The sequence below is a fragment of the Rhea pennata genome, chromosome 1 (assembly GCF_028389875.1).
Source record: "Rhea pennata isolate bPtePen1 chromosome 1, bPtePen1.pri, whole genome shotgun sequence".
Lineage (NCBI taxonomy): Eukaryota > Metazoa > Chordata > Aves > Rheiformes > Rheidae > Rhea > Rhea pennata.
Genome location: NC_084663.1, coordinates 74,806,298 through 74,829,693, shown reverse-complemented (window position 1 = coordinate 74,829,693; position 23,396 = coordinate 74,806,298). Strand labels below are relative to the sequence as shown.

General features: G+C 42.0%; 1 protein-coding gene across 2 annotated transcripts in view; it reads left to right on the top strand.

Moving 5' to 3' along the window:
* ITPR2 (inositol 1,4,5-trisphosphate receptor type 2) overlaps positions 1-23,396 on the top strand; it is a 283,042-nt gene that overhangs the window by 245,640 nt on the left and 14,006 nt on the right. For both annotated transcript variants that reach the window (XM_062591989.1, XM_062591981.1), the window contains exons 52-55: positions 1,622-1,714; positions 7,135-7,262; positions 9,095-9,260; positions 10,514-10,674. In XM_062591989.1, the coding sequence (XP_062447973.1) occupies positions 1,622-1,714; positions 7,135-7,262; positions 9,095-9,260; positions 10,514-10,674 (548 nt within the window). The remainder of the gene's footprint in view (positions 1-1,621; positions 1,715-7,134; positions 7,263-9,094; positions 9,261-10,513; positions 10,675-23,396) is intronic.

The following is a 23,396-nucleotide window of genomic DNA, read 5'->3' as shown; positions in this document are numbered from 1 at the left end:
CAGGAACAACTCTTAAATTCATCGCATGTTTCACAAACACGATAGTTAGTGTGTAATACTGGCTTCAGTAAAATTGTTGGGAGGTTTTTAATGAGTTTTTGCAAAGGGCTGGATTTCAACCTTCTGGAATGAAAGATGTACCAGTGTGGTTGGAGAGTTACAAGCTCACTTTGCTAGACAAAAGCCAGATCTGGTCTGCTGAGATCTTTGGATATGCTGCCAACCAGCCTGCTGGGAGCATGGGCAGAGAAGTAACTGTCTGTGTAGAAATACCTGAGAATAGCCTGTGATTAAATTTCTAGCAGCATGATCTCCCAAATGCTGAGCTCTTCAGACCTGCACACCAGCACAGAACAACTAGTAGGATCCAGCCCAGACTGCGTGTGCTCTGTGTTTGCCAGCCATTTCCTAACTTCATTATTTCAGGACCTAATGCACATAAACGAGGCAAAGTGCATTCAAGACTTGTGAGCTTGGGGAAGGGTCATGTACCCTGTAGCTATTGATATTGATATTGATATTATATGTGAACAAAAAAGAACGTGATAGATTTCTTCAACATACCTTGTTTTTTGGCAACCTTAAGAAAACTAAGGTAGCTCAAATTGGCTTACCATGCATTCAGGAGCTGGACTTAAGGTCTGAAGTTACATTTTGAAAAATAAATGCTAGGCTGTATGAAGCACTGCTCTGATCCAGTTCAGTGTTTCATATGTGTTTGTGTTTCTTCTGTTGGGTTCTTAATAGATTTTTTAGGGTGGAGCATGTGTATTATTGCTGGCTTTACACATTGCCATTTCTATCAAACTCATCAAGAAAATATCTTGATGAAATACTGTATGTTTCTGTATGATGAAACATTATGGATCCCAAGACAAGTGCTTTAAAAATTTGTTTTCTAAAGCATTACAAGAGAAAGTCAGAGTGGATCTTAGCCCGTATTACACAGATTGTGTTAGACTGTTATTTTGCTTGTATGATTTTGCCTTCATTTTTTCTCCTTAAACCTTTTTGCATCTCTGATTTGAAATGCTGAAAATTGTTGTAGATGCACAAGATAAAATTGGTTTGATAAAATCAAGCTGATGTACACATTTACCCACTTTGGGAATGTTAAATTAGTGTTTTACTCAAACCCATACATATTTACAAATGAGTACCAAACTGTGTTATAATCCTTGAAAACTCTTACATATTCTATGTTCAGGATAACTGAACATCAGCTTGGTGTCCTTCTTGTCAGTTTTTGTGAATAATTTATCTAATGGTTTTAAAGCTGACACTATTTTCATATCTGACAGTTGTTTCTTGTTTTGAATATATTTTGTTCTAACCAGAAGTAGCAGCATTTGATGTAGATTCATTAATTTGGGGAGATGAAATGGGAATAGCTGTGATATACAGTAAATATAAAATCATGTTTTTGTTCCTTAGGATTGCTTTGAGCTGATGAGGCTGACTGTTCGGGGAGGGAAGAGTTGGTGGTATAATTTGGTGTGCTTTTTTCTCTCAGCTTTTCAAATCAGTGACTTGCTTCTAGAGAATAGCAATATAAAACTTTGTATCAATGGGCAGGTTTTGCAATATCTGTCTCTCTGTGAAGATCCTACTTTCTCCTCAGGTATTGGTGAAGTTCCCACTACAACCCTCACATCAATGATGGGAGCCTGTGCAAAAGAGAACTGTTCTACAAGCATCCCACTTACTAACCCAGGTTAGTACACAAGTTTCCCCAAACCAATGATCAATTAGAACTGAGGGATTTGTGTGTTGTTGTTACAGAGACTTTTCTCAGCATGAAAAGTGATGATCACTGCTGTAACTCAGAAGCACTCAATTTTTGCAAGGCTTGGAGCTGAGCTGGCAACTTGCCTGTAATACAAGTGCTCCCCACACCTGATTTCCAACTGCATTGACATTAATTTTGTTATCAAAAGAGCCTGCTGAATCATTGTGCTTGAATGTATAGGTTGTTTCTTTCTAGCTGACTTTGCTGAGACGGAAAGCTTGCCACTCATCTGCATCATCATGACCTGTACAAGAGCCACTATTAAATCCATTTCAGGACTATACAAGTTCATTTTAATTGAGTAGTATATATGAGTGATCATTTGCTTATGCTTTTTACATGCATCCAGGGAGAGATTGCAGTATAGCCAGAAGATGTAAGAGCTCAGACTCTGGATCCAGTTCTATGTCTTAACAAGTTATCATGGCTGAGCTGAGCATGGCTTGCAGTCCATCTGGGCACTCGTAGCTTGTGGCAAATGCAAGTGAATGCAGCCTGTCAACAAGCCTTGTTTTGGCAGGAAGGATGCATTGCTTCATGCTTGTGGCAAGCAAAGAGCTAGATGCTGAGGTTCAGCAGATGAGCCCATCTGGCTTTACTTTGATATCTGCATTATGAGTCTGATACATATGTCAGAAGGATCCTGTCAGCTTAAAATAAGCTCAGTTAAAGGGCCTGTCTGTTGTGTCCTGCTGTGGTCAAACCAGTTACCAGATATTGGGTCAGGAAGGAATTTTTCCCAGACCAAGCTGATAGTGTGGTTTGCCCTCTTCTGTAGTGTTGAGCTACAAGATCACCTGAGAGTTTTTTTTAGCCCCCCCCCCCCTTTTTTTTAATACCTAGGCAGAGACTTCTTATGGTGGCACTGCTCTGTCTGTCCTACTGTCTTCCTATGGCACAATGTAGTTGTGGTGTTTGGTCTTTCACTACAGATGTTAAGCGTGTTGTGGTCAGTGCTGCATGGGTGTGCGCATAGAGGATGGCCTACAGGCTTGGCATATGTACTGCCACAGTTGCCTGTGGTTGCTAGGGGCTGAAACTGAGGACGTAGGCGGTCCCTTCCTGTCCTGTGTTCCAGTACAACATTGTTTCACATGCTTTACTCTCCCACTAATAATTCTTGAGCTTTTAGGATCAAGGGTGTGGGGGAGAGGGCTGTAAAAGTAAGCTTTTCTTCTCCCCAGCTGTTGTGTAAATGGGCCTCATAAGCAAAGTGAGAAACTGTCTGACTAGATAGAGAAAACACTCTGTGTGCCACTGGCAAACTGCTACATTCAAAGAGTAATCAATCAGTCAAAAGAGATGCAATGTGGCTTTTGCCAAGCTCTCTAAATGATAGAAATTGCACATTTCTTATTGTTTGGATATTATTTCTTTAGAATTAATAATGAAAGGAGGCTATACAAAAGAGTTTGAGAAGAGTTTGGAAGAGTTTTATTCATCCAGTATAAAAAACATTAAAAAATAACATTCAGCAATAATCTCGCTCGTCTTAGCCAGTGGATCAGGCGTCAAAAAGCACTTCTGTACCTTCTGTCATCTCCTGAGACAGATCATCTCCCTTCTGGCAAAAGCATGAGCCCCGTGCAATGCAAAGGCAGGTCAGCCTGAAGTTTGGGTGGAGTCATGTTGTAGCCACCTAAATAAGTCTGCAACTATCTGAAAGGAACATGAAATGCTCTCAGTGCTCTCTCAGCTCTAGTGCAGAGAGCAAGGTATGTAGATACCTTGGTTTTTGGAATGGATTACTGCTAATCATTTGTTATGATGAAATTGTGCTTCTGTCCTGAGTTTCACTGGTTGAGAACATTCTCAGTCATTACTTATGCAGGTGAGGGAGTTAACTGGGAGCCAGTCTGCTCTACTCTGAGAACATCCCCTCTCTGCAGCCTGCTTCTGCACTGCTACTCTGATCTGTTGGCGTAAAAATCTTTCCCTTGCCTCCCTCGGAGTCTTCTGCACTTAAAAAGCTGTTCTGTATCACCTAAGTCTTTGCCTGGTGAAATGTTTCATCATGTGAGTAACTTTAAGTACAGGAGCAGTTGGGCTGGAATGGTAGAGCAACTTGCACCTAAAGTTATATAAACACACGTTTTATTGGATTGGGACCTTAAATAGATGGGCATGGCAGGAGTCTCCTCTTGGCATCCAGAAGGTTATATATGCATAGAACCAAGCTCAGGTAACTCGATGGAGGAGTTGGGGTGGAGAACAATTTTTCTCTCCACCAGTGCACATCTATTGGGAAGGAAGTGAATATTTAGCTACTGAGAGCAGGGCTGGAAGAAATACTCCGCTTAAAGGGACTTCACATCCATAGAGTACATGACTTTAGCTTTATTCCCTTTGTGCTCTTTAACACATACAGACCAGTGCTGGAAAGATGTGCAAGATACCTGTTTGTGAAAGGGACATTTCCAAATGTGCATTCCACTCCCTTGCTCCTGGCAAGTTCAGTTTGGTAGATGTGGGCACTAGTCCTACCTATGCTTGTTTTGGAGCTTTGGCCCAGAAGGCGAGTAGCTGTGTGCCTTCAAATCACAATTTTTGAAGCAAATCTCCTTGTCCTGAGTATCTGAAAGGAGGATGTCAAGGGGATGGGGCAAACTCTTTTCTGTAGTGCCATGCGACAGGACAAGAGGCAACGGGCACAAACTGAACCACAGGAAGTTCCGCCTGAACATGAGGGGGAATTTCTTCACTGTGAGGGTGACAGAGCACTGCAGCAGGTTGCCCAGAGAGGTTGTGGAGTCTCCTTCTCTGGAGATATTCAAGGCCCACCTGGATGCAACCCAGTCCACTATGCTCTAGGTGTCCCTGCTTGAGCAGCGAGGTTGCACTAGATGATCTCCAGAGGTTCCTTCCAACCTTACCAATTTTGTGATTCTGTCCTCCCACTTCCTGCACTGTGATTGACATCATGGGGTGATCTGACAGTGCTCAACCTGTATTCCCTTTGGATTAAGCCTAATCAGAAGATGTGCTGCAGGAGTCTGTCAACAGCTGTCCAGCCGCTTTTGGTCATTCCAGTCATAAACCAGGCTAGACCTGGTCCCAAGTAAAACCCCCCAAACCACATTTGGTGTGGACTTTGGATCTTTAGCACCACTTTGCTCTACAGATCCTCTCCTATTGATATTACAGGCATAATCTGTGTCAATGAGCTGAGCCTGAACTATGAGCCCACTGTGCTGGCAGGGTAACCTGGCTTCCAGACTGAGGGCAGCCCTTGCAGCCCCATGTGTAGGAGTGGAAGTCCTTGCAGCCTGCACTACTGTGCTGGAGGTTTCTGCTCACTGCAGGCTGTCGGCAATCTCATTGTCTGATAAAGAGCAACCTGAGCTTGCTCTTCTGGGTAGAACGTGGACAGCATTTTCCAAGAGGTTGTGCCAGGTGATATTTTTATTTCCCCAGTTACAAAGACAAAAAACTAAGTGGAAACTGGGGGATGCTGCTTCTCGCTGTTGTGAAATGGTGCTGGTCAGCTGACGAAAAGTATCTTGTGTTGCTCTGAAGCATGGGCTTGCTCTGAATTTGCAGCTCGGTGGACATGGAGAGTTACAGGTCATTATTTTGAGCATATATCTCTCTCTGCGTTGCAGCTTCCAGTTTGCAGCCCTAGTTTATCCTTGCTGTATACCAGAATCTGACCATCTGCTATTTGCAGCACCTGACCCCACTCATACGTTCAGTGGAAATCTTGTTCTGTAGTTACCTAAGTGAAATAGAAGCTGTGGCTTTTGTAAAGTTTTTTATTATTATTATTTCTCTTATGGCCTGTAGTCTTTCTCAAGCACAGATATTAGCTTTAAAAAAACTGACAGAGTAATGTTTGGAAAGAGAAAATAAGGGTAGGATACAAAAGCAGAGGAGATGAATTAGTATGACTAGGATCACACTGGTAATAAAAAATTTCCAGATGTGAAGGAGAAAAAAAAGGTTTCATTGTTTCAATCCTTTCAGTTTTTGTATTTAAGAAATTTTTTAAAATGTGGAGTTATTAGTGGGAGTAGCGGCCATAATGACATTATAGTTTAACAGAGATGTCTACCCTGATGCGTGCTTTTGCTTTTCTTTTTGCTAAGAATTGCTTAAATCAGGAATTCTTTTTAATATCGTTTGCTTCCATAGCAAATTCAGCGGTGGCAAAAGCAGCAGATACCAGCTCTGTTTTGCAAGTACCAATCGTGACACACACACCACAGTTTGGGAAGATATTTTAAATCCAAATTGCTTTTCCGTAATTTGAGTGCTTTCAGTCAATTCAATTTATCAGAGTCTATCTCAGTGCTCCAGATGTGGTGGTTTGGGGCTCTTAAATACGCAGCTTCGGTTAACTACAGCAATAGAAATAGTTATTTATTAAACTTTGTTACAATAAATGCATGGAACAAACCCAAGTGAGAATCTCTGCCTTTGCAGCTTAAGCACATGTATCCCTGAAGAGAAAAGCAAAGGAGGGCAGAAGAAATGGCAGTTATGGTCCTGACCCTTCAGTGCAAGCCAGAAGGATGCGGGGAAAGACTCACGCAGGGCTCTTCAAAAGGCAGCCGTTACTGCAGCCACAGCAGGGGAGTGCGTGGTGGGAGGGATCCTGGCCGCGCCAGCAGAGTCGCTCCGGGGACTGGTATTCCAGCCCAGCTCCTCTGCACGTTCAGATACCTCCTGCACAATAGTACCCTCTGTGGCTCGGCCAAAACCACGCAGCAGCCCTGTAGCAGAGATAAGAACAGAATCCAAGTTTTTGGGCTGAGGTCAGCGGGAGTCTTTCATTTATTGTCTATCAGGCGTGTGCTTAGGCATGTGTTCTAGCAGAAAGATCATGGACAGATTTACTCATGTAAGAGCCAGCCCCTCCCTAATGGTTTGAAACATTAACATGACTTGGCTTGTACATGAGTAGGTAGAGGAATGATTTCACAGGAAGACAATCCTTTTATGAATGTGCTTCTAATTCTGTGTTTTATTGCTTCTCTTCTACGTGTCAGCTGTGCACTTAGGGGCCCCACTGGAAAAGCAGTGTTAGTGAAACTGGTGGGAGTACTTGTTAGGAAAGGGTACCCCCATGAATAGGGATGACAGATCCAGGCCCTTAACAAAGTCGCTAGTGGGAGAACAGTTTAGGATTTTTCTGTCTCTCTTCTGGCTAAGATTGCCTGCTATACCTAAGTACGTCACAAGCAGTGATGTGCAAATGGATAGGGATGGTCACTGAAACTCTAGCTGGAGAATATGAGAGGCAGATGTGTATTGCAGTCGCTTTCTTCAGTAGGAAATTGGTGCTGTGTTTGAGAAGTGACTGTTTGATGCTGTCATTCGTAAAGCTCTTCTCCATCTCATTGTAGGTGAGGAAGAGGAGGATGGGATTGAAAGGACCTGTGACACCCTGCTCATGTGCATTGTGACAGTATTAAACCAAGGCCTGCGAAATGGCGGTGGCGTGGGAGACGTGCTCAGAAAGCCTTCCAAAGATGTAAGTGTTTGTCAGAGGAAATGCAGCGTTACTACCTCTGCATCTCATGAATGCCAAAGTCAATTTTTGGAAGATATAGACAGTATTTTTATCTAGTTGGCTCTAGTGTCACACAGTTGATTTATCCATGTAATTTTTACATCCCAGATGGAACATTTAATGGGAAAAGCTGGGCTTGATGTGATGATGTTACATGAAGAAGGGAATACCAGGCGGTAGTTTACTTTTTCTGGAAATGTGGGGCATATTATAACCTTCCAATGCTGCTAAGGAGTGTTGCCCAGTTGAATCAGTTTTCTATTAATGTAGGAATCATAAATGCAAACTTTCAGAAGGGATTGATTACTGACTATATGTCAATACTCTCCATTGTAGTACACAGGATTTATACTTAGCTGAGATTTAACCTAGTGTCTGCCCTGAAATAGATGGTGTTTTTATCCGTATTGAGCATTGTACTGCATTAGCATCAAAGTCAAAACAGAATTTCTCAAGCATGTGCTTTTCCAGAAGTTTTCTCAAAAATTCAGTTCATTTAAGAACTATTCATAATATTTGTTTTTTAAGCATTAAGTTCTAGACCACCAGCATAAGTAAAGGCAATGTAGCAGCCATTTGTCTGGTGGGTCACACCACAACACAAGTTGCGGGTAGAATCTTAAATTTGCAAGTAGAGTCTCAGTAGGGCTTGCAAGGCTCTAAATATAAATTATTCATGTCTGGATTAAAGAGCTTCTTGCACTGGTAGTAAGAATCTAGGTCCTAATTCATGGACTGGGAGTGTCTACAGGAACCATAGTCCAACACCGCGAAGTCTGTAAACATTTACAGGCTTTGAAAATGACCCTTGCCACTTAGCAGTAATGTGACGCTGACTACATAACAGCACCTCACCGAGGATAGTACTGTTACCCCAATGAACATGAGAGAAACTGAGATAATCAGTGACTTGCAAGTCAACGTCATGGTGAAGAATAGGACTTCAGTTTATTGTTCCTCCTTCTAGGGCACTGACTGTTGCCTCCTGTCTGCCACAGAACTCCTTTAGTATTTTATTACAAGTGCTAATGAGAGTCCAGTCCACCCTTTGCAAGAAGAAAAGTGGCTATGATGTGAAGGCACGAAGTGGTGATGACATGGGGAATACCAGCAGTGGAGAGCAGTGTGGGTGTGTGCACTTGCACCCGTGTGTGTGCGTGCACATCCATGCTGTGTTCCAGAAAGCCGCGAGCTGGGCCTGTCCCCTCTGAGCCAGCTCCGAGCCATGTGACTGTGCTAGCACCGTGCCAAAACCGTTAATAAGCCCTGCTTGGGGGCAGAGAGTAATAGCCTGCTCTTGGCATCCCGCAAGCATGCTCCCCTAGTTACCCGTTGTTCAGTGAGCAGATTTGGCGTCAGTCTGGAATATTCCACAAAGACATACATAAGCGTATCCCTATATGCACCGCACAGTGATAGGGAGACCTATCACAGTGCTCAGTGCCAGAAACTCGATATCCCTATTACTGGACTAGCAAGGTAATTACCCTTGATAGAGCACTGCGTTAGTGCATCTACACTGCATCCGGTACACAAGCTAGTCTGTTCTTGGTGCTGTGTGGAATGGCATAAAGAACAACAAGAGTCCCAAAAGATAGGAGCATAGGAGGCCAGTACTTCTTTGTTCAGTCATATAGGTAATCCCTCTTACGTGAGTAAGGCCAGCAGAAGTTGGCATATGAAAAGAAAGCTTTTCTTATGCGTTGCCTTGCTCAAGTTAATGTGAAAGTGTTGTTTAATATTTCAGAGATGTGCTATTTTTATATCTTATTGCAATCTTATTATTGTTTCAGGAGCCCTTGTTTGCTGCGCGAGTTGTTTATGATCTTCTGTTTTATTTCATTGTCATAATTATTGTTCTAAACCTAATCTTTGGAGTCATCATTGATACATTCGCTGATCTCAGGAGTGAAAAACAGAAAAAAGAGGAAATACTAAAGACAACCTGTTTCATCTGTGGTAGGTATTACTGAGCTGTTTGGACCTTTGATGGGTAAAAGAATAAAATGAAATATTCCTCAACAACTGAAGCGTGATCCTGAAGATTGGTTATCTTCTACAAGGAAAGCATGCAAAAATGTCAGCATTTGGTTCCAAATTTATTCTCTCATAGCAAGAAACAGGGTTGGTTTAGGAGTCAAAGGATAACTTTGCCAAGAGTTGGCTCCACCCAGGATCTGAGGAAGAAGAGCTGTGTCTCACACTTACATCATCGCCGCTAATGGAGATGGTGCAGCTGCTGACTTTATTTCGCAAAGTGTGATGCAGATGAAAGTACAACTCGCTATTTCACAGCACAGTGGATTCCAGAAGGGTAACAATGGCAAAATCTGCCTGTTTCAGAAGGTGACGTGGAACAGGGAACGAAGAAGTTGTTCCTTGCAAAACCCAAAGATGAATCACCCTTATTTTGAGGTGTGCTCACAAAGAAGAGCAGAACTTCACTTCCCTAAGGGACGTTAGAAATACCTTCTTCTTTATAGGCTGGGTGTTGTTTCCATGGTTGTATTGGCAGGGATGAACATTGTGCAGAACACAATGGCTTCAGCATCTATAGAAGGCGCCACAAAAGATCCAGGGAGGAAAGCTGTAGCGTAGAGGAAAACATTTGTGAATCCTATCCTTCCTGACTATGGCCTTCTCCACCAGAGATTTGACAGGTTACAGAAAAAAAAAAAATCTTACGACTACAGCTCTGCAAAGAGTGTGTGACTACAGAGCTGTGAAGACTCACTGTCACTGCTAAGTTTAAGCACACAAACAATCCCACCGCAGCTTAAGTGGGGCTGTTCACATGCTTGATGCTCAGCGTGTGCATAAATCTTAGCAAGACCAGAACCTGGATTACACGCTGTGTGCTAACCAGTATACATTTTGAAAGAATCAGAGCTAAAGCTTGTAAAGCACTTTATAGCCTTCAGCATAGAAGGCACTGTAAAACTGTAACATATTTATTATATTGTTATTGTTATTAAGAGGAAATATCACAAAAGAGAATAAACACTGTGCTGAAAGAATTCTGTCAGGAATGCCTTCTGGCCTGGAATTTCTTGTCTGACAGTTACTGCATATGGTTATAGCTTTTAAATTAAGATCCTTCAAATTTATGATAATTTAAATTAAGTTAGGTTCCTTTCTCTAACATATTTAACAGATTTGGGTATTTTTATGTTTAAGCTTATTTTTTCACATTATGTTCGTGTCTTTTGCAGGACTGGAGAGAGACAAATTTGATAACAAGACAGTTTCATTTGAAGAGCATATAAAGTCAGAACACAACATGTGGCATTATTTGTATTTTATAGTTCTTGTCAAAGTTAAAGATCCAACTGAATACACTGGTCCTGAGAGCTATGTGGCACAAATGATTGTGGTAAGTCAATTGGGGTATGTGCTTTATGCAACTGAGATGTTTCTTGCAGCTAGAGCAGAGAATATCTTTCTTTTCCCCTCTCTCTTAACTATAGGAGGCATCGATCTGTATTTTTAAAGATCTTTTCACGTGTCTTAGACAGCCTGCAACAAAGCCCCAGTCTTAAACGTAATGAAAAAGATGAAGGCACAGACCACAGTCTCTACTTTGGCTTTCGTGCTCTCATGCTCTGTGGGTTCCTCTGCCTCATTAGCCAAACCAAAGTCAGAAGAGCATGCATCATAACATCTGCTGCTGCTGCTGCTTTGTCCAGTATCTCTGGGCTGCTGTCCAGAAAAATAATAACTCCTGCTGAACAGTGAAACACAGGGTCAGTGTAGAGGGCTAGCACTTTCTCCTACTACTGCTCTGAACAAACTATTGAAAAGACCAAGAAGAGCTGCTGCAGAGATTTGAAGAGCTACAGAAACTGCATCATGAGGCAGTGAAAGTGTGACTTGGAGTCAGAGAGAGAAATTTGATGACAGTGGGGCAGAGAGATGTTCAATTACATCTCAGTTTCTGCCTGCTATCTAAGAGGGTCTGTTCCAGTGAGAGAGGGATGGTTATCAATGCTACCCTGCTTTGGGGTTCATTTTCAAGAAACTGCAAAACATCTGCACGAAGAGCAGTGTTCAGGGGATCTGCTCTTCCTACCTGTTACGCTATTCTGAGGCAGCATTTTCTTCCTTTGGATTTCCTGGCAGGTACAGCACTGCAAGGGCATATGCCAGGGTCTGTGGTTGCAGAGCTGGCACATGTGTGACTTGCAAAGGAGGATGTAATCAAATGCACACCAGGCTTTGTTGTTTATGCATTTCTGGGACCTCATTTGTTATGCAGAGTATCTGCTCTGTTATGCTTCATCAGGCGTTTGATTATATATTGATTATACATATGACCCAATCTCACTGGTGAAATTCTGGGTGCCTTCTTAGTCTTCTGGCCAAGAGGAGGATTATTCTCCTTTAACTTTAGCTGTCTAAAAGTTAGTCTCATGGTTTGAATAGATCCCAGCTCCCTTTCCTGTTGGTGCAGGTAGTTGGATGATATATCCTGCCTTGAGAAAGTGTCTAGGATAGCTGGGCATTGCCTTTCTCACTCCATTGAGAACCTAAATGATTAGTTTAGACAAGACATCTAATTGGAAGTTGGCTAAAGCTAGACGAGATGACTCCTGCTGCATAAGCTTATGCAGCGCTTACCTTGAAGAACTCACATTAATGACTTGTGTTTGGACAGGAGCACATGCTTGAGTGCTCTGGTGAAATGGAGCTTTTGTAAGTGCTATTACCGCTACATGGAAAGGTGGTGTGGCAGGGCATGGGAATTCAGTGCTTGAGTGCAGAGGAGTAGCCTGTGCCCATGGAAATTTTGAATTGTCAGTCTCATTGCCCAGCTTCGTCCAGTTCTACTGTTAAGCAGTCATGGATCTACACTTCTGCAGTAGAATGGGAGAGAGAGAAAAACAATGACAACAACAAAACTTGTATCCGTTGTTCCCTTATAAGAAATTATTCAGAAATACTGGCAAGTTGCTCTTCAATCCATGAAAATATTTCTAGCTCATCTCAAAATACTCTTTAATTCATGAGATCAACAATGTCGCTAGACTGTAGGGCTTTTCTCCTTTGTTCCTTTTCTGTTCTTCCTCTCGCCATAATATTTGTATGATTTTAACTTTGAGAGTGTGTATATTAAGTATTAATGTTCATTCCAAGGGATATATCAATATTCATAGTAATGTATTCAGCTTGTGGCTGAATGGTTGGAATTTTCTGATGTAATTCACTAACGTATTGTCTGCTGGCATTAAAGGTGGTAACTCCTGTTTGAATATCTTAACTATTAACAAAAAAGCACCAAAACATTTGTGACCTGAAGTGCTGAAATGATTTTTTAAAGCTCCTTCTCCTCTGGGGCAGAACACTGGTGGCTTAAGTGGTTAATAAGAGTCAAGGTTTTGGAATTATTTTTACCTTCTGAAGCAGGGCTTTTTTCCCTCTGGGGAATATTGGAAGGCGGAATGGCAGACGTTGGTTCAGGGTGGTGGGAGATGTATATATGGACTTAGAAGTGGAACATAAAGCTTACGTGGAATGGAAAAGAGAGCAGAAGAGTGGGGAAAAAAGGAGAAACAAATGTAATAGAAACAGATGAACAAACTGCAGGTGGCTGGTGTGGGATTAGCAGCTGTATCTTTGTATAGATTATATTCCCCAGTACAAAATCTAGGGAAAGTATGCTGCAGAAGTACCAATTCTGTGAAGCAGAAGCAGTTGGAACTGCCTAAGTGAATAAAAAAGGGCTTTTTCTCTTGGAGTCAGAGAGATTACTAGATACTACATGGTATAAAGAGTATAAAGAAATAAAAGTCTAACTAGAAGAATGGAGTACTCTGCAGCTATGGTGTTCCACTCCAAGAGATGTAAAGATACATCTTTGCTGAATGACCAAAAGAAGGGTGAAGAGGAGAACGCTCAGAGGTTTTAGAGCTGTCAGGCCAGGTGCTGATGCAGTTTATGTGTTTAATGTGTTTCAAACACAGGATGGCAATTAAGAAATTCTATTATAAGTATGTGAGATGTACTGCATCCCATGTGGAAACTAAGCGTGAGATACAGTTTTTGTCCTGAAGGCACAGAGAGAACCTAATTAAGACTTTGTGACCGACTGAAAGGTGAACTTTCTTGCTATTTTGGGAAAGCTAACAGACGCTGATAAGAGACTAGGCTGGGTTTAGGGTCTGGTTGGAGGCAGACTCCAAATTAACCTTTCGGGAGGGATCTGGAGTTTGCCAGCGGAACTGCCTCATGACCAAATACGGCTGACAGGGGTGTATGGGGAGGTGACACCGTAGCTGAGACGGGAATCTAAAATACAGAGGGAAGAGGCTCAAGGCAGAAAAAACTACAGCATTCAAAGAAAAAAGTAGGAAGAGAACACTGAGTTGCCTGTGCTGAATCAATCCAGATAAGATAGTGCCTAACATGTAGGAAAAGATGCAAGAAAGGCAGTGGATTAAAGTATTTATTAATAAAGTGTGCACCATAGACAAAGAGGAGGTTGGCAGCTTTGCTGTTTGGAAGCATTTTTCATGGATGTGGTGAATACCATGGTGGCAGAAGTTGGATTGCCATGAAACTGAAAGCAAAGAGAAGAAGTTACTAATTTTAAGTGGGCTGCTGTTACCAGAATGCTACCAGAAGCAGTGTTGCTAGCACTAAAGGCAGTGGAAGATAAACCGGTAAATGTGAGAATTTGCAGGAGAAGGTGCCAGCAAGATCTGTGGGTGATTGATGAACTGGAAATGGTTAAAGATAGTGAGGTAGCTATAGTTTCGATGAAGTGTGACTAAGTTTTGCTCTCATTTATAAAGTGTGCTAATTGGAAGAACATGGCAGTTTGAAGACCTTTACGAAGGAAACAAGAATGTGATTTTATATTTAAGATAGCACAGAATATGGCTGAAAAACCCCCATGAATCATGCTCCTGGAAAGGCTCACTGAGCTCTACCAATTTTTATTATAATTAGATTTGCATTTTATGGGTGTTTCTTTTGCTTTAATGGATCAAAACAAAATTCTGTGTTTTTAAAACGAGAATACTTTGAGAGAATTTCTACCAAAATTCAGTCTGCAAGGCTTAGGCCCATCCTTAAAAATACATAGGTCAAAATTTTGGAATATCGAGCAGTAACATCACTAATAGTAAGTGGAGTTTAGTTCTTAGCTCCACTTAGAAGTATCTCCTCTTTCCCTACCCCTGCTGCCATAATTAGGAACCAGTTATTATTTGTACTTAGCTAGTTCTGCAAAGTATTGCAAAGCGTGACATTGGAGTAGTTATCAATCAGTATTAACTAAGAACCAGGGAAAATACCTACAATTTCTGGTATCATCTCTTTTCCACATTAGCCCAGACCCCAAAATGCGATGATCTATGACCAGACTCTAAGTCTTCCATCTATACCATTTGTCCAGCGAATGATGAAGCATATGGAGGTTTTGGTGATAGTGCTACTGGAAAACAATCAATCAAACAAACAAACAAACAAAAAACTATGATTTTCTGGCTTTGGAATATTATTTGAAAGGCTAGGTGTCAAAAGGGGCAGGAATTGTTTTCCCATCCAGATTCTCTTTCCCAGTTTTCCAATTCAAGAGGGGAGGGGGCAAGAAACTTGCAGGTGGTCTTTTACATTCTCCTTGCACCAAGGCAATACTTGTGCAGGTTTGCAAGTTCCCTTGTATTTGTGATCCAGGGTGGCTTGTTTCAAGGCATCTCTGTTAGCTTGCCTGTCTATAGGCTCTATAAACAGCTTGGGACAGGGTATGTATTTTGTCTTCTTCCTCTGGACTACAGACAGAGGCTGTAGACCTCTGATAGTCACATGTGATTTTTCCAGCAGCTCTGCATTTGTTTCAGTGCTTAGCTCTACCTGGGCAGTGACAGATGTAATGAGAAGTTTCCAGTTTTCATAAAACAAAGTACTTCTTTTCTTCTTTTTTAAGAAAAAAGTAGCATGCATAAAATATACTGCAAACCAACATACCTGTCTGTACATCTCCAGCTTTTCTGAGAGATGCTGTATAGAGATGTTGGTAGGAATAAAGCACTTCAGATTTTTTGGTCGTGTCCATTCTTCTTGCATGCTACCTTATATATTGGTTCTTGGGTGAAATATTAATGAATATTAAATCAGGGCAGTAAGTTTTACTATTTGTTCGTTATCCAGGCCTCTTTCTTGAGGTCTGACAGGTATTATACTGTACGACAAAAGACTGAAACTTTGAATTGATGAATACATGTCTTGCATTTGCACTGAGAAATTGCATGAATGAGTCCCCTACTGAATTTTCATTCTTGCAGGAAAAATTTCTTATCTGACCCATTTGACCAGAAATACTATCACTAGCAAACCCATAGAAATGCACAGAACTTGTATTACATCGATATAGCAATCTTTGAATGTTCCTTTTGTCCATTTGTCAGAGGAGACAGTTTAATGTGATAACTGGAACAGTGAAGGTTATTGTCCAAATTTTTAGACTTCACTTTTCAGAGATGCAATTTATATATTGAGATTTCATTTAAGCTTTGGTAGCTACAAATAGATAAATGGAGCGAAAACATGTAGATGATTAGTTACTGAATTTTTGCAGCAAATCAGGGAGACATAAGACAATCTCTACTTTGTGCCTCCATTCATTTGCAAAAATAAAAGGATATAGGGATAGTAATTATATAAATTATTTTGCCCACTGGAAGAATGACGGACTTTAGCAAACAAAGCCCTGAAAGTTTTGTTCTCGCGTGCTCTGTCCGCAGTTCTTAGCAAGTTTCATAATGGATTTTGCCAGCATTAGTGCTACCTGTCATAACTACATAATTACAGCACCTAATTATATTATTACTTATTTACTCTAATTATGTAATTGGATGTAATTGGTGCAATTACGTAACTCCTCAATCAGCTGAAAAGGGTTCTAAAACCAGCCTGTGTTCATAAGAGTAAGGGATAGTGGGCTGTGTTGCGAGGCCATCTCCCTAGAGCAAGGCAGTCTTCAGGAGGAATATCAAGGTTCAGTCCTGTTGCCATTAAGGTCAGTGGGAGCCTTTTATACTTTGATGGCATCCTATAAGTATTCTTTTGCATCTTGTTTCATCTGTAAAGTTATCTTCCCTGAGTGGCAAATCCCTAATCTTGAGTTTCTCTTCAAGCTATTGGGGATCCCACTACTCCTAGTGAAATTGAAAGCAAAATTTCCATCAACTTTATAAGGATTAGGTAGAAGAGACAGTTTGAGCAGCACCGGCCTTCAAATCTGAACAGCGATATACTTTACTTATTCAGGCCTTTTAAAGGCACTTATGTGTCACAGCATTGGCCTGTCATAGGTAAAGTGAAAGAGTATTTTATTGCAGCTACCTCATTTCAAACATTTAGAAGTTTCTCTTTGAAAATCATCTTTTTTTCATCTTTTTTTTTTTTTTTAACTATTAAGTGAAAGGAGTACCTGGAAAAATGTCTTTGCTATTTCCATGTTGTGACAAAAAAAATGTTCCCCATTTTGAAAAATTCTGATTTTTTTTAAACAGCGGTTCATTTGTAAAAATTGGTCTGAACTGAACGCTTCCATGCGCTGGTGCTGCTATATCATTTCTTTCTATCTCTAGTCTGAGTCTTTTCCTGTTAGCAGCACAGAAGTGCAAAGTCATGTTAAATCCCAAAGCAATGGGGGGCAGTAATGCCAAAGGAGCTTCACGGTAGTTGTCACTTGGCGCATACTGTGTGCTGGGCACCGCCAGCGCTTCTCCTGGGGCGCCCCGCTCTCCTGGGCTGTGCTGCTGTGCTCCCCCTGGGGAGGCAGCCTGGGGGCTTGTGCTCCCAGCGGCATCTCTCCGAGGCCATCGCCGGCTCTGACCGCCCCGGCGTCACGGCTGCTGCGAGAGGGGGACAGACTCCCCCTTGGAACCGGAGGTCCTTGAGGATAATCCCTTGCCCACCTTGTGTGGTACCTGCAAAGGGATTTTTTTTAGTTTTAACCTCAGCAGAAGCAGCAAGCTGTCCGAACTGCAAAACCAGAGCCTTGAGGCCAGCAGAGCCCCCGTCGCGCCTGCCCTTCCTTTCACACTGCGAGGCCCATGAGAATTCACTCCAGGGTTATCTACTGAACAGAAAGTTAGGTCACTCATGCTGAATCTTGGTGTGCCCCCGCAGCCTGATACTGGACATACTCATTGGCCACCCTTGAGCAAAACCCAGCTGTAGAGCTGAGGGAAATACGAACAGGTGAGGTAAAGGCAGTGAAAAAGTACCATATAGCAAAAGAAGAGTATTCTCACAGCAGGCAGGCAAGGAGGAACGTGGCTAGCAGAACAAGCTGTTCTTTACTGCAGTCAATTTTTTTTCAAAGAATGTAATAAAATAATATCTACTAAAAGGGCTGTTGACCTCAGGTCTTAAAATATAACTTCTTTGGAGAAGAATAAAAGTTCTGACATCCAGGATTTTTCTGTTCTGTATCATCTTTTCAGATTTTGGAGGCAAAAGTTTTCCCTGATAATTTTTATCTCCAGATATTTTCACTGCATCCAAGAATTGCTAAACATAGTACAAGTAGAGTCTAAAAATGATTTTAAATGGAAAAACATTAATCCAAGGTAACATTAATGCTGCAGAGGAGACCCTTTGGATGTCAGGAGGACACTCTGAGTGTTTTTCAGATGTGCTCTGATGATTTGTACTAGACAATTTAAGAAGTTTCCTCCCCCAGCTGCCCACCATACCCTTCTGCTGCAATTTAGCACCACGGTAGCAGAGAGGGCAGGACAGGCGATGGGTTTGTTCGCTCCGAAGCTGCTACAGTTCACAGCTCAGAGTATTAATGTGAAAATTGATGGCCATTTAAGCCATGCTAGTCTGTGAACTGCACTGGTTGAGGAGAGGACACACCGCTGCTTCTGCTGCCTCTTTATAGGTAGGATAATAATCAGCAGGGAGAAAGCGCGCACGGCTGATAGGGGTGACCCCTTCAACTGCTGCAGCTAAATCTGCCATGAATTGTGAGCTGCAGTTCTGAAACAGGCTCACTATAAATAAACTGTATTTCTTAAGGCTTCTTCATTATCATAAATTCTAGTTCATCACTGAGTTTCTGATCGGGCAACTCATAGACTTTAAAAAAGCTTGCAGGACCTGTGCACCCAAATGCTCTGCTGGAGTGGGGCATAAAGTTCATGACTTTTGGGAAGCTGGTAATGTTCCCTTTGTTGTGGCTGATTCATTTTACTTATAAAAACTGGCCTCCTTCCCAAATATAGCAGATGTTATCAAAGCAAAACTCGTAAGAGTGAGATGTATGTACATATCATTAAGCCATGCAACTTTTTGCTTAATTACTTTTAAAAGATTGATCCGATGCATGTCACAGTATGAGTAATTACTTATCATGGCAATTATACCAACAGCACAAAAGCCGGGTGCTAAATAAGATCTGAGGTCTCATTGACAGGCTAATTTCCTAGGAAATACAATGTCGGTTTTGTCTGCAGCTAGGTTTTCATAAAACAAGCGATTAAAGAAATATGCCTAAATAGCTGATTTACTGCTCTCTCTCTCTCTCTCTTTTTTTTCTGTTATGCTCAAAATAGATGAGTGAGTGAGCATGAAGCACTCTCTGTCTTTCCAAATGAGTCCAGGCCCTCCGGGAAGTTCAGGGCTTTGGCTTAGGTGGGCCAAGTCCCAGAGAGAAAAAAAAAAGTCTTTTTTTCTCAGGAACTGGTTTGCATCAAGGCCTCTCTAAAATTTGCAGAGGATATCAGAGTCACTTAATAGAGCTGGGATCATGCTTAGCACAAGTTCAAGCAGTGCTTTTGCCCCTCTCCCCTCATATACCTGACTGTTATCCAGAAACGACTGGAGGTTGTTATTTTTTTCTTCTGCTAGGCATTGAATTATTTTTTCCGTTGTTGCTTTTCTTGTTGTTAGAAAATAATACTCATTTCTGCAGGTAGTCCATTGTTATTTTTAGTTTCTCCATACAATTTTGCTTCTACATTATTATCTTATAAAAGTGCTGAGCACCTCCCTCTTCGCTTCGTAAAATAAGTAATTACAGTAACGTGCTTGATTTCCTGCTCATTTGTTTGCTGCTCAAAACATGAAGCGTTAGCATCCTTTGAGGATTTTGCACCTCTCTACAAAGCTCCTATCCTACCAGAGAGCTGCACACCTTCTTTTCTACTGCAAGGGTTCAGCGTCTTGCAGAAATGGACTCTTCAGGCAGCCGGAAATAATACCTTTGGCCTGCTTGGTGGTGCATCAGGTATAGGAAAATGAAGGGAAAGGTGCGCTTTATTTGGGACCCCATTTGGAAAGCCTGATGCTTTAGTGACTTAAAGTTTATGTAAGTTTTTTCCAGACGAGCAAAGCTGTCTTGTTGCTGCTTAACTGCAAACCAAGGATTTGATTCTGCCCCCTTAGAAAGGATGCTGCTAACTGGAGTGAGAGAAAGCTCAGTATCAGCTGCCGGTGTTACTGCACAGGCAGATTTGCTGGTGGTGAGGGATGGTGATAGCCTGCCTGCCCCCGCTAACGCAGAGAGGGAGCGGCCGCCCCCCTGCACAGTGCCCGTGTGCCTGCTGCCTCCGTGCTCAGCCCCACGCGCGCTTGCTCATACCGACAGGGACAGGTCCCAGCGCCAACACAAACCTGCCTTTTTTTTTGCTTTTTTCCCCCGCTCCTTTAAACTCACTTCTGAGTAAAAAGCAGTAATGTAACTGCAGGTTACAGAGTGGAGCCTAAAACACCCCCAAAGCATATTAATCCTAAGAATTTTTTTTCCCCTGAGGTCTGGAAGCAGTGGTTAGGTAACACCCAGCACTAGTCTTTCTGGACCTGGTGGTACTGTGGCTCAGTCGTAAGCTTAGCTTGATTTCCTCTGCCTTTGAAGGATTTGGCCACCTGTCTGTTGAGCAACATTTCAGCTTCAAAGACTGACTTTTCTGTAGAGGCGAGTTCTGCCTTGATAATACAGCGTAGTCATAGCTTTCCTGTCCTTCATCCAATTTACAATTTATTCAACTTGCAAATGAAAATAAATAGGCTGAGTTGGGTTCCTGCTTGTTTGTTTGCTGCTGGCCATAAGAGCTCGTGGAGGGGTCTGGCCTTGAGGCTGTGTTCCTTGAAACTTGCCCATGCCCTGTATGGGGAGGAGATGCTCCCACTGGGGCACCTGCCAGCCCCCTGTGCCACTGGCAGCACATGGGCCACCGGCCCCACTGGGGTCCTCTTGCGCCTTCACCTGCCAGCTGCTGGAGCCCTTAACCTTCCAGGCAGCTGGAAAAGCCATCTTTTACACCTCTATTGAGAAGCACATGGCCTGGGATAGATCTGTGTGTGGGTGGACCTTTGTTCTGCAATTTCAAATGGTGGAAAGGCCATCCAAGACGTTGGAGAGGCACCTAGGGTTGCACCTAAAATCCTGGCAGTAGCAGTGCCTTGGTTCTCATGGGATTGCAGATGGAAGTACATGGCCTTGCCTAATGAAAACGATACCTTAACTGGGGTCAAAGGTAAAGAAGTTAAATCGTGGAGCAACTGTTTGATGATGAGATCCCAAAGGGTATAAACTGAGTTCATTGCATTTTGTACTATGGGAGAAGGAAGGAATGCAGAACACTTTGATGCTTTTGGGGAATATTATTGCAATATTTGAAAACAGTTACTGTCCTTTGTATTGCAGCCAGTACTAAGCTGCTGGCTTCTTGAAGGAGAAGGATGCTCCAAAAGTGTCCACAGCTGAGGCAGATAACTGTGGGAGCTGAGGAAAAGAAGGCTCAGGGGTTTGCCCAAAGACGTAAGCGGAGCTAGTGAAAGAGCAGGGAAATGAGTCTGAGGTCAGTGCCTTAGCAGGAACACCATTTAAAAGTGCCTAAGTGTTACTTTGATTGGACTCAAAATGTTGTGATGAGATTCTCCAAGAGTTAATGAATTCTCCAAAATTTCCTTGTGGTTCTGAGTTCTCTCTGTTCAGAGCTCGTAAGATTTGGGGGAGGTGGTTCAATGTCAATGTTAGCTGGTTTTACAAGGTGACACAGATACGGCAAAGCTGGTTGTTTTCTGTGTCTGTTGTGGGCAGAAAGATCCACAGACTTTTATTATCTGCGTGGATAAGCCACTGAATTTGTATAGCTTTGGTCGCGTTGTGCCATTTATCTTTTGGGATCTGCTTTATGAATTTTGTGTCGGGTTTTTCTATTTGGTTGCAAGGCTGGTTCATGGAATCTTTGCTCTTTTACTTTGGTGGATGTGTGTATGATAAAAAGCTAAGATTGCATCATCTTTAATAAAAGAGAAGATATATAGCCCAAAGAAATCAGATTAGTTGTAGAGAAAGAAATCAATCAGGTTGGCAAATTGTATCTGTGGGACCAAGTGCAAAAAGTTTGTTTCATACAGTATTTTTTGAACAAATCTGTTGAGAAGATGGTTAAAAAATGCCATATAGAAAAAAAAAGGAACCATTTAATTCAATTTAAATGACATTGATGTATTTTTTACATCATGAAATCTTGCAATGTTACCAGCAACAATCCCTGATAAAGTACTTTACACAATTGCCTCACAGGGCATTTTGAGATAAAAGTATATATCGGAGATTGCAAATTGGCTGCATCCAATTTATATATAATGGAACCCACTACAGCCGTCCTACAAAATTCAATAGATCAGGAATCACATTACAGGTCTGCGAGTTCAGGATAGTAATAGCTCTAAAGAGTCTCCAAAACAAACAGGCAACTTTAAATCAAATTTAATGAACCCTCTGTATTTTATATATGTAGATATATGATTAAAATGTTTTCTCTGATTTTCATTTTACTGGGTGCTGCTGAAGGAAAATTGTAACGCTGGATTTGTGAAATGGATCATCTGCTTGTTCTCAAGAGAAAGCACATTTTAATTGCACAGAGGAACCGTACTTAAAAGTTGGACTGAGAAAACAAAGAAAAAGAAAAAGCAGATCTACGCAGAGGACCCATTTCAATATTTTCCTTGCTCTGTGAGCAAGAGGGCTAAATGAGAATATAGTACAGGCAGATAAAGGTTCAGAAAGTACCCACAGGATTTTTTCTCTTATTGAGCTATGCGTGCAGCCTCTGGAAACACTGTACAGTAGACATGAACTTGGGTGAATAGATGTTTCACCTCGAGGGCTTCATTTTGCTGGTTCCCACTTATTTTCCAAAGCTACGGGGAAGAAAAGCGGTTGACGCTTCCCGGGAGGCCCAAGGCACTGTGTGGGATCTGCCTCACATCCAGACAGAGCCGGGGCTGCCCGGGGGCCTCTGCTGGCCCTTTGTGCATGTGCGGGCAAGCGGTGGTGCTCCCGGTGCAAAGGCGCACGCACCAAGCGGGGGTGAGCGTCTGAACACAGCGGGTGGCTGGGAAGCAGATTGGAGAGCATGTTGCTAGTGTTCAGGCCCCCGTGGCTGAAAAGTGGTCATTGCTTGGTGGTATTTTGTCAAGAGACACTTCAAAGAGAAAGCTAGATTTTTTTTTTCCTTTCCTCTGACTGATGCTGTAGTATATACATTTATATGGGTGTATAGTACGTGCTCGATCATATTGTTGTTTAGAAGAACAGTAGTTTTATAGCGTGTTAAGTATAGGAAATATTTCCAAGTAATTTTAAAATAAAAAGTGTTGTAATTTAAATTGTCCTTTCATATTGCACAATGCCCAAAATTCATTAGAGCTGAAATGGGCCTGAAGCAGAACATTCAGATTAGAATTCAGAATGCATCTACTCCGTGAGGACCCTAAACCAGAGCAATCGCACGGCGATCAGTGCAGCTGTACCTGAGTAAAGCTAAGAACAAGGTCAAGTTCTAAGCCTCTGAAAAACGCGTCTCCAGCTGAGTCTTTGTATTTCCCCAAGATTCTGTTACATCAAATTGAAGCTAAAGCTGGCAAATAGACAGTTCTTACAAAACGCAAGGTGACAGGGCAAGGAAAGTAAAGCTAAACTTTTTTTAAAAAAAAACAAATTTTCAGTATGAAGCTGAATCCTATACTGTAAAGGAAATGAACTAGAAGTCATGGTTTGGAGGTTAACGTTAGGGTTAGATTCTGATCCTCTATATCAAACCAGCACTTATGTTGACCACAGTA